Here is a 12,571-nt window from a genome sequence, read left to right on the forward strand (position 1 = left end):
TAAAATTCCACATATAAGTGAAATCGTGATATTTGTCTTTCTGAATCTGGCTTATTTCACTTAGCATAATATCTTCCAGGTTCATCCATGTTGTCGCAAATGATAGCATTTCCTTATTTGTAATGTTCCCTCAAATTTAATCAATTGTATGGGGTTTACGTGATAAAAAATCCTTCTGCTGTCATTTTCGTGGGGTTTCCAGAAGGAGCCTAAATAGGTACATGTGCTTAGTCTCTCTCTTTTTTTTTTTTTTTTTTTTTCCTGTTTGAAGACAGGTCTCCCTCTGTTGCCAGGCTGGAGTGCAGTGGCCTGATCATGACTCATTGCAACCTCTGCCTCCCAGGCCCAAGCAATCCTCCTACCTCAGCCTCCAAGTAGCTGGGACTGCAGGTGTGTGCCACCATGTGTGGCTAATTTTATTTTTGTAAAGACAGAGTCTCCTTATATTGCCCAGGCTGGTCTCAAACTCCTGGGCTCAAGATCCTCCTGCCTCTGCCTCCCAAAGTGCTGGGATTACAGGCATGAGCCATGGTGTCTAGCCTAGCCTGTCATCTTTAAACAATTGGGTTGGGAAGGAAAAGGTAGCACATAGATATTGATAGATTATTGAAGCAGAAATAGATTAGCATAATTGTCCATTGTAAAGGGGCTGAATGATCTGGAGAAATGGAGGCAACTCAGGAAAACTGAACTTGGTGATGTGTGCTTAGCACTAATGAAAAGTGGCCGGGCACAGATGCTCATGCCTATAATCCCAGCACTTTGGGAGGGTGAGAGGGAGTATAATTTGAGGTCAGGAGGTCAAGGTTGCAGTGAGCCATGATTGTGCCACTGTTCTGCCTGGGCAGCAGAGTGAGACCCCAACTCTTTAGGGAAAAAAAAAAACAAAACCCAGAACCAAAGAAATGTTAGTTCCAGGGATTCCCAGGGACATAGGCAGGGTCCAAGAATGATGCTGAGTTAAGGTTAGGTGGCTGTTCAGAGAGCTACTTCAACTTGTGTCCCATATTATGGATCAAGGACCTTAAAAATAGCCATAGTTTTTTTGTTGTTGTAGTAACTCAATTTGTAGGATTGTTTCCTAAGAGATAATCTGACATGTTCAAGGACTTCTTCACAAAGATGTTCATTAGCTGCATTATTTATAGTACCAAACATTAGAAATAGTCTAAACCAGAGATCAGCAAGCTATGGCTGTAACAGTGACAAGGAGGCCTAGCATGACCAACTCCATTTTGCTCCTAACCCCCCTGCAGTGATAACCTGTATCTTTTAGGTTAATTGCTTTTGCTTATCTCTGCACATAGGCCAAGCTAACTATAGGAGGAATTTAGTTTATAGTTTAAAGTAAGGATGGTAATAGTACCTCCCCCAAAACTAACCCCTGAGGAGATAAGGAGGATGTATGCAAGTAATAATGTTATGTTAAAGATTCACAAGAGCATTGTGACCTGACCAAGGACAAGGTTTCACCACCTTCTTGGACCCTTGCTGCCACCCCGATGTCTGTGATCACTGGCCACTTCTTGACCTCAACTCCTTCCCTCTTCCCCTCACATAAAAGGAGCCTGAAATTTGTATTGACTTAAAATGGTTCTTTAGGACACTACTCTTCCATTTTCTTGGTTTGCTGGCTCTCTGAATCAAAGTCACTTTCCTTGCCTCAACCCCTTGTCTCTTGATGTATTAGATGTCATGCAGTGAGTGGTACACACTTTGGACTCGGTTACATGACCCACAGAATCATGCAGTCCTTTTATTTTGGTAAAGTTGTGTTAAATACGGCACACCTGTGTATGTATTGTTTATAGCTTATGGCTTCTTTCATGCTACAAGGGCAGAGACTATATGGCCAATAAAGCCTAAAATATTTACTATCTGTACCTTTTTTTTTTTTTTTTTTTTTTTAGAGAAAGGGGGTCTTGCTATGTTGCCCAGGTCGGTCTCAAACTCCTGGACTCAAGTGATCCTCCTGCCTCGGCCTCCCAAAGTGCTGGGATTACAGGTGTGAGCTACCGCGCCTGGCTATCTGGACCTTTAAGGAAGTTTGTTGGCCCCAGTTTAGATGACTGGTACGGGAATGGTCAAGCTAAGATATAGCCATATGATGGAACAGAATGTAGTCAATGAACATTGTGTCTAGGAAAAAAAATGCTTTCAACATTTTAATAGAATGTTCACATTATAATGTTAAGTTAAAAAAAGCTAGATATAAAATTATACAATCTGTTCTGAACTATATAAAAATATGTACAGAAAAATACACTGGCAAGAAATTTAGTATCATAAAATATTTTCTTTTTATTTCTTTTCTTTTTTTTTTCTCCCCAAGACAGAGTCTCACTCTGTCCCCCAGGCTGGAATGCGGCGGTGTGATCTTGGCTCATTGCAACCTCCGCCCCGCCAGGTTCAAGCGATTCTCCTGCCTCAGCCTCCTGAGTAGCTGGGACTACAGGCACGTATCACCATGCCCAGCTAATTTTTGTATTTTTAGTAGAGACGGGGATCTCACCATATTGACAAGGTCTTAAACTCCTGATCTCAGGTGATCCACTCCCCCTCGGCCTCCCAAAGTGTTGGGATTACATGCGTGAGCCACTGCACCTGGCCTAAAATATTTTCATTTAGTTTTTTGTTGTTGTTAGAGAGACAGGGTCTTGCTCTGGCACTCAGGCTGGATTTCAGTGGTGCAATCATTTCGCACTGAAGCCTTGACTCCTGGACTCAAGAAATTGTCCCACCTCAGTCTCCTGAGTAGCTAGGGCTACAGGCACACACCAGCTAATTTTTACTGTTTTTTGTAAGATGGGGTCTCATTATGTTGCCCAGACTGGTCTTGAACTTCTGGCTTCTTTCATCACATACTTCTGATTAAAAAAAAAAAAGAACTCCTGGCTTTGCCAGGCGCGGTGGCTTCCGCCTGTAATCCCAGCACTTTGGGAGGCTGAGGCGGGAGGATCACCTGAGGTCAGGAGTTCCAGACCAACATGTCAAAACCCTGTCTCTACTAAAAATAAAAAAAATTAGCCAGGCATGGTGGCGCATCCCTGTAGTCCCAGCTACTTGGGAGGCTGAGGCAGGAGAATCGTTTGAACTAGGAGGTGGAGGTTGCAGTAAGCCGAGGTTACAGTAAGTCAAGATTGTGTCACTGTACTCCACTGGGCGACAGAATGACACTGTCTCAAAAAAAAAAAAAAAAAACTCTTGGCTTCAAGTGAGCCACCTGCCTCAGCCTCCCAAAGTGCCGTGATTACAAGCATAAGCCGCCACACCTGGCCATAAAATATTAGTACTTTTCTGTACAACAACCAGGTCAGAGATAGAACTTTGTATGGGGAGAATTCCTCCTGCTGCGACATGGTCTGTGCCCTACAAACGTAAGTGTCAGCACAAGGCAAGGGAACAACAGGAGAAGGGAAAGGGCAACACCAATAATTCAGTCGTTTCTGTAGTGACAGTCAAGAGCTGCCCAAACTTGAGGGAGCTCCGAGAGTAAGATGACCGACCATCTGGGTTTGCTGACACTGTCTTGACTTTAGCATGGCAGCCATACTTGGCAGGAAGCCCCTTAGTGTGGGGTTCCCACAGTTGGCCACCCTACAACCATGCTGTACCACCCACACACACCATTACATAGCCTTGGTTGACCTTTGCAAAGTACCTGAGAATGGATTTGTCTCTTGTTAGACACTTCTCCAGTGAACAGTTGGGTGGAACACCATTAATCAATGAGTGCTTTTGTGCAAAACAGAAAAGGGGCCTGCTCTGGGCAAATGCAGGCCTCATAGCTTGGTGAAACACCTTTGGTAGCAGGCAGCCTTCTGTTAGGCCCTAGCTGGAGCACACAGCTCGTCAAGCAGAGCCACGGCTGGAATTCAGGACCCTGTTCTCTTAGCAGGCACCTTCGTACAGTGCACAAACCACACAATTGCAGGCAGCAGACCTGCCACTCAGACTCCAGAGGGATCTGCTCCCTGTCCCAGGTGCCTCTAACATCCACAGTGCCAGGAAACACAAAACTCTTTCTTGAGCACTGAGTTATGTATTTTTGTCTAGGGACTGTGCCTGCTGTGTCTGTGAAATCCAAAATAAACACCGGATTTTTAATTTTTTCCCACAGAATAAGGACCTACTGGAAATAGATGAAAAAGACATAAAAAGACATCTGGAGGGGAAACATTGAAGCCAACAATGAGACTGGAGGTGGAATTCAGCCCTTTTATTTTTATTCTCTGATTCCAAAAAGGAACCCACTGGACTGCAGGAGCATGGCGACCACCCTGTCTCTTTACAGCAGCCCCGTGCTCATGGGCTCATGGGTGGTGCTGTAAAGGCCCTCTTTCCAGCCACTCCATCTTCAATGTTGTCACTGCCCGTTCTCTCACTCCTCCTTCTGGGTGTCTGACAAAATGTTCATTAGATGTTTAAAATATGTTTTCTGAGTCTTTTCTATTCCTCTGCACATCCCATCTTTTTGTCTCTTGGAAAGGAGGTAGGAGACCAGCAGGACTTGTCTTCTAGTCACAACTCTGCTGACCCAAGAAGACGGTCCACACAGGATGAAGTGAAGAGACCGGCGGAAACCAGCAGATGGCGACAAAAGCAATCCCTAGCCGCCCTCATTGCTCATTAGCATTGGACACGCCCACAACGCCATCCATGACAGTTTACAAATGCCATGGCAACGACCCGGAAGTTACTGCCTCTTTCCATGACAACAAATTTTCTGGGTCATTGCCTTGGAAAGGCGCAGTAACTTCCCAGATCTTTCTAAATAATTGGCCCTCAATTTACATTAGCTTGTCCCTTAATTTGCAAGTAATTGAAAGTGGGTACAAGTAGATAGAGTTGTCAACAGCCCACACATTGCAAACTCTGGGCTCATTGCCTACAAGTTACCCCTGCTCTGCAAGGAGAGGTGCTATTCATATAAGATTGCTGTTTAACACCACAGGCTTGTCCTTAAATTCTTTCCTGGTTGAAGCTGAGAACCCTTCAGAGCTAAGCCCCAATTTTGGGGCTCACTGTCCTGCAGCAGAATTATGTTCTTCAGTCCTGTTTCCCAATTCCCTACTTCCCTCTTCAGTTTTATATTTTTTGTCGTTAAACCTATCTGCTGAAGTTAGCTTGTAAGCATTTATATATGTATGTACACATGTATGTATGTTTGTTATTGCATTTTTCCCTAGAAGTTCTGTCTGGTTATTTTAAAAATAGACTACGTAGGCCAGGCGTGGTGGCTCAAGCCTGTAATCCCAGCACTTTGGGAGGCCAAGGCAGGCGGATTGGTCAGGAGTTCGGGATCAGCCTGACCAATATAGTGAAACCCCATCTCCACTACAAATACAAAAATTAGCTGGGTGTGGTGGCACGTGCCTGTAATCTCAGATACTCAGGAGGCTGAGGCAGGAGAATCACTTGAACCCTGGAGGCGGAGGCTACAGTGAGCCGAGATCGTGCTACTGCACTCCAGCCAGAATGACAGAGTGAGACTCTGTCCCAGAAAAAAAAATAATAATAATAAATAGACTACATTGCTTTTCATAGTTTCCAATTCATTGAATATATCCACAAGTTTGCCTTAAAAAAATTCAGGCTGACTCTGGGTGCACTGCCTATGAGTTATCTCTGCTCCACAGGGTTAACTGTAATCTATAAATAAAAATAAAATGAAATAAAATAAATTCAGCCTATTTGTTTAAAAAGTCTACATCTGATAATTCAATATTTGAACTCTTTATGGATCTCTTTCTATTATTTGTCTTTTTTCCCTGCCAATTGCCAGTCTTGTACTTTATCAGTTATCTACGACTGTGTGTTGGACAGTGCTTTGAGGTTTTTTGTTTTGTTTTGTTTGGGAGTCTCCTTCTGTTGCCCAGACTAGGGTGCAATGGCTTGATCTCGGTTCACTGCAACCTCTGCCTCCTGGGTTCAAGATACTCTCCCACCTCAGCCTCCCAAGTAGCTGGAACTACAGATGCCCACCACCGCACCTGGCTAATTTTTTGTATTTTTAGTAGAGACGGGGTTTTGCCTTATTGGCCAGGCTGCTCTCGAACTCCTGACCTCAGGTTATCCACCCCCGCTCAGCCTCCCAAAGTGCCGGGATTATAGGCGTGAGCCACCGCACCCAGCCTAGACACTGCATTTGAAAAACTATGTGTAGAAATTATTTGAGGCCTATGTTGAAGGTACTTTCCTTCAGAAAGTCTTTACATTTGCTTCTTTGAGGCGTCTAGGGGTATAATAATCTCAAAGCACCCTAAACCAGGTTCAAGGCTTGATATTCCCTGACCCAAACAATTAGCAATGTCTGCCATATAAGTAAATAAATGAAGAATATAAAAGACACTTACAAAGCAGCTCAAACGCTCCCAAATCAGAGACAATAGTGTCAACAGAGGTCAGTTACTGGGGCCCCATATTCTCACCTGATCAGTAAGAGCTAATAACGAGTCCTCTAGGCATAGCCAAAGGGCTTGTTGGGTACAAAGATCTGGCATCATAATGTGATGTGAAAGTTATAGGTGGACTGGCCAATGTGTCAATCCATCGGACTGGAGAGGAGTGTTGAATTTAGGTTTAAGACTTTTCTTATTTTAATGTCAATGCTGTGTTATCTGTATTATCTTAAAAGAATCACTTGCTCTCTCTGGGCCTTGGTTTGTCCGTCTTTGAAGCAATGGGATTGCACCGCATCAGTGTTTCCCAAATTTTAATGTTCACCTGTGCCCTGGGGAGCTTGTTAAACTGTAGTTTTGATTCAGTAAGTCTGGGATGGACTCTGAGAGTCAGTGAGTGTATCTAAGAAGCTCCCAGCTGATTCTAGCAGTCCCGCTCTGTGGGCCACACCTGGAGTAGAAAAGTTTTACATAAACTCTACCTTCCTCTCCTGTAGAAGTCTAGGCAAATAGGGACCTCTCTGGAGGCCCACTGATTAAACAAATCCCCTCCCCAACCGGATCAGTCTGCCTCATGTTTCAGAACTGGATTCCTGTCTCACATCCTCTAGTCCTCTAGAAAGCCTTGCCTGGTGTCTTTGCTTGCAGGGCGTCCCACCAACAGCCTGACCCTAAGCGCTGTGAGCATGCCTCTGTCATATTGCACTGTTGTCACCTGCCCAGTGTCAACACCCATGTCCCCAGTACTACTACAGTGCTGGGCACATAATTGGAACTCAATAATTATTTGTGGTATAAGTAAATGGAATAACAAACCAAAGTAAGTTATAACTAGAGGTGGGAGTCAGGGGTGACTCAGCATATTCCTGACCAGGGCTTAAAAATGTCAGATCTCTGGACTGGGCACGGTGGCTCACACCTGTAATCCCGGTACTTTGGGAGGCCAAGGCAGGCAGATCCCTTGACATCAGGAGTTTGAGATCAGCCTGGCCAACATGGTGAAACCGTCTCTACTGAAAATATAAAAATTAGCCGGGTGTAGTGGCGCATGCCTTTGGTCCTAGCTACTCGGGAGGCTGAGGCACGAGAATCGCTTGAACCCAGGAGGTGGAGGTTGCAGTGAGCTGAGATAGTGCCACTGCACTCCAGCCTGGGCAACAGAGCAAGACTCTCAAAAAAAAAAAAAAAAAGTCAGGTCTCTGTTTACTCTCAGAGTTGGAGATATCAGCTCGGCTCCTGTTATGGACTAAATTGTATCCCTTGTTCATAAATTGAAGCCCTAACCTCCTATCCCCCATGACTCTATTTGGAGATGATGGAGTCCTAATCCTCCAGGACTGGCATTCTTGTAAAAGAGGAAGATGCACCTGGGATGCACATGCACAGGGAAAAGGCCGAACGAGGACACAGCTGGAAGGAGACTGTGTGCAGGTCATGGAGGGGGCCTCAGGAGAAGCCAAACCTGCCTTCATCTTGGATTTTCAGCCTCCGGAAGTGTGAGAAAACAAATTTCTGTTGTTAAAGCCACCTAGACCATGGCATTTTGTTATGGCAGTTCCAGCTGACTAATACAGCTCCTGACCTGAGAGTGGAATGGGAGCCTCTGGTGTCTAGGCTTCTCTGCCTGAACAGAAGACTTTCTGACCTCCTGGAGCGGGTGCTCAGCTCCGTTCAGCTGTTCCTCTGAGGCAGGAGAGGAGATTCTCCTCTGGGCTAGTTTCGTTGGGAAGACTAGAGAAAAAGGGCTCTTCCAGATGGAATTTGTGACACCCCCAGCACTGCTGATTATTCTTGGTGGGACATGTCTGAATTTTAAAACTTGACCTTCAGGTACCGCATTCTTGCCTGTTCACTTCCTCCTAGTAACTATACCCAGTATTGTCTATGGCTATTCCTGCCTTTCCACATTCTCTTATTTTTTTGGAGATGGAGTCTCACTATGTTGGCCAGGCTGGTCTCAAACTCCTAGGCTCAAGGCGATCCTCCCACCTTGGCCTCCCAAAGTGCTGAGATTACAGACGTGGGTCATCACACCCGGCCCACATTCTCTCCTGTATCCCAAACTTCCTTGTCAGCTGGGTTCCTTGCGAGGTAGGTTCTGCTAGTGGAAGGCACTTACATGAAGTTGGTTGGAAGGTGGGAGGGAGAGGCCATTTTTTTTCTGTGTATGACATTTATCAGTAGGTTTGTAGGCAATCATGGGCCCTGCAACAGTAGGGTACTGGGGCGAGGGCAGCAGGGGTGGCTCTGGGTAAGTAAGGGCCCCAGTGGCTCTGGTGGCTGTTTCAATAGCACGAACAGGTGGACTCTTGGCTGCCTGCCCAATGGGAAAGGCAGTGATTGTCGTGGGAGTGGCAGCATCAGCAACACTACAGATACATTTGTTGTAAGCTCATGCACTCTGGGTAAAAACTATTCTCTCCTTTTTGTCCCTCCAGCCCAGTGGGGGTTCCAGAAGCTTCCTACAATCATTGGTTTTTTAATAGCATCACTTTCCCCCAGGGTCACGGAGAAAAGCTGTGAACATCACAAAAATGGTCTGAATATAGAAGACCTTGAATGCCAGGTAAGCACCACGTCTGCACATCATTCACATCCAGTGACTGTGCTTGAATTACTGAAGTGCAGGGGGTGTGGTAGTAACGAAGGGGTGACATGCCTTGTATCCCTGATTGGATGCCCTGATGCCCTGGTTCTAATCTTAACCTCTCCACTCTGCATAGGTGAATGATGTGCCTCTCTGGGCCTCAGTTTCTCCGTGTGTAAAATACTGTGATTGAATCACATAGTTGTTAAGCATAGTCCAGCTCTGAAACTATTCTCGGATTAGCTCTTTAGTGACGTACTTTAACAGAATCTTCTGGAGTCAGCAACAACTCAAAATAGGTGAAATAATTGGAGTAATTGAAGCTCATTGACTGAATGTTTGTCACCCCTCCATACCCCACCTCCCCGCCAAACTCACCTGATGAAGGCCTAACCCCCAGTGTGGCTGTCTCTGGAAATAAGGTTTTGAAAGAGGTGGTTAAGGTGAAATGAAGTGAGGTCACAAGGATGGACCCTGATCTGATACTAGTAGTATCCTTATAAAAAGTGGAAGAGGCCAGGCATGGTGGCTCATGCCTGTAATCCCAGCACTTCGGGAATCCAAGGCAAGCAGATCACTTGAAGTCAGGAGTTTGAGACCAGCCTGGCTGATATGGCAAAACCCTGTCTCTACTAAAAATATAAAAATTAGGCAGTCATGGTGGTGGGCATGGTGGTGGGCGCCTGTAGTCCCATGTACTTGGGAGGCTGAGGCAAGAGAATCACTTGAACCTGGGAGGCGGAGGTTGTAGTGAGCCGAGATTGCACCACTGCACTCCAGCCTGGGCAACAGAGTGAGACTCCATCTCAAACAAAAACAAAAAGTGGAAGAGACATGAGATCTTTCTCTCCTTGTGTGCGCATTCAGAAGAAATACCATGTGAGGAAATAGTGAGAAGGTGGCCATCTGCAAGCCAGGAAGGGAGCCTTCACCAGAAACCGAACACTGCTGGAACCTTGAACCAGTAGAAAATAAATGTCTATTGTTTAAGCCTACTCAGCCTGTGGCATTTTGTTATGGCAGTCCTAGCAAACAGGGGTCTTTGGCAAGGCCTCAAACTGGAAGCTTAAAGACAGTCGGCCCACAGATGTTTGGTTTGGTTGACTTAATTTCTTTTTCTTCTCTTTTTTTTTTTTTTCTTTTGAGAGGGAGTTTCGCTCTTGTTGTCCAGGCTGGCGTCCGGATCTCAGTTCACCACAACCTCCATCTCCCAAGTTCAAGTGATTCTCCTGCCTCAGCCTCCTGAGTAGCTGGGATGACAGGCATGCGCCACCACACCCAGCTAATTTTGTATTTTTAGTAGAGACGGGGTTTCTCCATGTTGGTCAGGTTGGTCTCGAACTCCCGACCTCAGGTGATCCACCCACCTTGGCCTCCCAAAGTGCTGGGATTACAGGCATGAGCCACTGTGCCCAGCCAATTTCTTTTTTTCTTTCCTTTTTCTTTTCTCTTTTTTTTTTTTTTTTTAAGAGACAGAGTCTCACTGTCACTCAGGGTGGAGTGCAGTGGTATGATCTTGGCTCACTGCAACTTGACTTTCTGGGCTCAAGCAATCCTCCCATCTCAGCCTCCCAAGTGACTGGGACTACTGGCAAGCAGGTGCCACTGCACCTGGCTAATTTTTTGTATTTTTTTTTTTTTTGTAGAAATGAGGTTTTGCAATATTGTCCAGGATGGTCTCCAACTCCTGGGCTCAAGCAATCTGCCTACCTCAGCCTCCCAAAGTATTGGGATTACAGATGTGAGCCACTGCACTTGACAAATATTTTTTAAACTTTGAATTTGAATGCTTAATAATTGCAGATGTGAGACAATTTTTAAAAAAGTAAGAGGTTATTCAATGTCCCTCTGACAGCATATTTGAAAACCAAGAGAAACAGATTTCTCACAAAACATATAATACCAAAATTGACAGAGGAAAAAGTGGAAAATTTCAATGGACTAAGTTCTACAGAAGAGATGGAAAGGTAGTAAGATTGGATACTGAAGAAAGTACCAAGATGAAATGACTGAATAGCTGAATTTTATGTAACCTTTAAAGCACGGATAATTACAATGTTAAATCAAGTCCTTGCTACTCAGATTGTGGTCCATAGACCAGCAGCAGTGGTATCACTGGGAGCTTGTTGGAAATGCAGAATCTCAGGCTTGCCCCAGACCTACTAAATGAGACTCTGTATATTAACAGGATCCCTAGATGATCTGTGTGCACATTAATGTTTGACAAGCACTGGACTAGGCCGCTAGTTCTCAACCTTGGCTGTACATTGGAATAATCTATGGAGTTTTTAAAAAGTACTAGTATTTGGGTTTCACCCTCAGAGATTCTGATTATTGCTCAGGTGCATGGCCTAGCATCTGCATTTTACAATACTCCGTACGTAATTAAGAATCAGAGATTTAAACTGGACCATACAAAAATATGAAAGGCTTTAAGAAATAAAGCTGACAAAGAATGTGACATAGTAATTACAGTAACACATTACTGTAAAATACAGTAATGACAAAAATAATACAACAAGATCAAGCACAGTTTATTCCAGGAATACAAGCAGTAGCATGCTGGATTCACAACTAGCTATCTGAGAAAGAAGAAAACAGCCCCAATTTATAGCATTTGCCAATTCCCATGGTGTAAATACTCCCATCACAGCCAATTTTAAGCTACCAGCATGACCTCAACAACTTTAAAAAATTCCTGAAAATTTAATAATTGACTGTCACCTGGTAAGAGCCAGCTACAGCACACCACTAGAGGCTGATTCAAAATTAGGAAATCCACCGATGAATCCATTCTGTTAATACATTAAAGAAGTAAAACCAGGCCAGGCATGGTGGGTCGTGCCTGTAATCCCAACACTTTGGGAGGCTAAGTGGGAGGATCACTTGAGCCCAGGAGGTTGACACCAACCTAGGCAAGGGAGACCTCACCTCCACAAAAAATAAAATAAAATAAATTAGCCAGGTGTAATAGTGCATGCCTGTAGTCCCAGCTTCTCAGGAGGCTGTGGCAGAGGGATACTTGAGCCTGGGAGTTTGAGGCTGCAGTGAGCTGTGATTGTGGCATTGCACTGCAGGCTGGGTGACAGAACCAGACCTTGTCTCAAAAAAAAAAAAAAAAAAAAGAAGGAAGTAAAACCACATTATCATATCACAAATGTTTAGGATTTGAGGCCTTCTGTAGATTTGATCTCCACTTTGGCACAGACATCCTCATGCTATATCATCTCTCACCCAGCTGGCTGCACCTATTCCCTGACTCGCTGGTCCCCATGGCATGTGAGTTTGTGACACCTGCTTTACTGCCAAGTCAAATCTAACCTAGTCTTATCCCCTAGTATTCCAGGCAAGGCCTAGACTTGATCATGTCCTTTGTAGGTAGATGATGAAGATGTTATTGTCACTTCCTCATCTTTCAGCAGGCAGAGCTGGCAGAGGAAACGGTGCTACTTCCTTAATCCATGGATACACTGCTTCAGACAAGGTTGCCCTTTCTCAACTCTGAAAGGAACGGAAGAGAAAGGCAGGGGCCCACCTAGTGTGCCTGGGAAACACAGGGGTGGGTTTCCTGTTCCTGCAAATG

General features: G+C 44.9%; 1 protein-coding gene across 18 annotated transcripts in view; it reads left to right on the forward strand.

Annotated features, from left to right (window-relative positions):
- The window catches only part of LOC105490403 (methyltransferase 6, tRNA N3-cytidine), a 52,226-nt gene extending 40,110 nt beyond the window's left edge, over positions 1–12,116 (forward strand). For 8 of the 18 annotated variants that reach the window (XR_011619670.1, XR_011619671.1, XR_011619672.1 and 5 more), the window contains one exon: positions 4,121–6,649. Coding sequence is in view for 11 of the 18 variants with exons in the window: in XM_071090888.1 (XP_070946989.1) it covers positions 4,121–4,142 (22 nt within the window). In the remaining 7 variants the exon portion in view is untranslated. Of the gene's footprint in view, positions 1–2,332; positions 2,456–4,120; positions 6,650–8,903; positions 8,968–9,855 lie in introns of those variants that run through there. The other 10 variants (XM_011755963.3, XM_071090883.1, XM_071090887.1 and 7 more) reach the window with 4 other exon arrangements.
- Positions 12,117–12,571: the final 455 nt, after the last annotated feature.

Source organism: Macaca nemestrina, chromosome 2 (assembly GCF_043159975.1).
Source record: "Macaca nemestrina isolate mMacNem1 chromosome 2, mMacNem.hap1, whole genome shotgun sequence".
Taxonomy (NCBI): domain Eukaryota; kingdom Metazoa; phylum Chordata; class Mammalia; order Primates; family Cercopithecidae; genus Macaca; species Macaca nemestrina.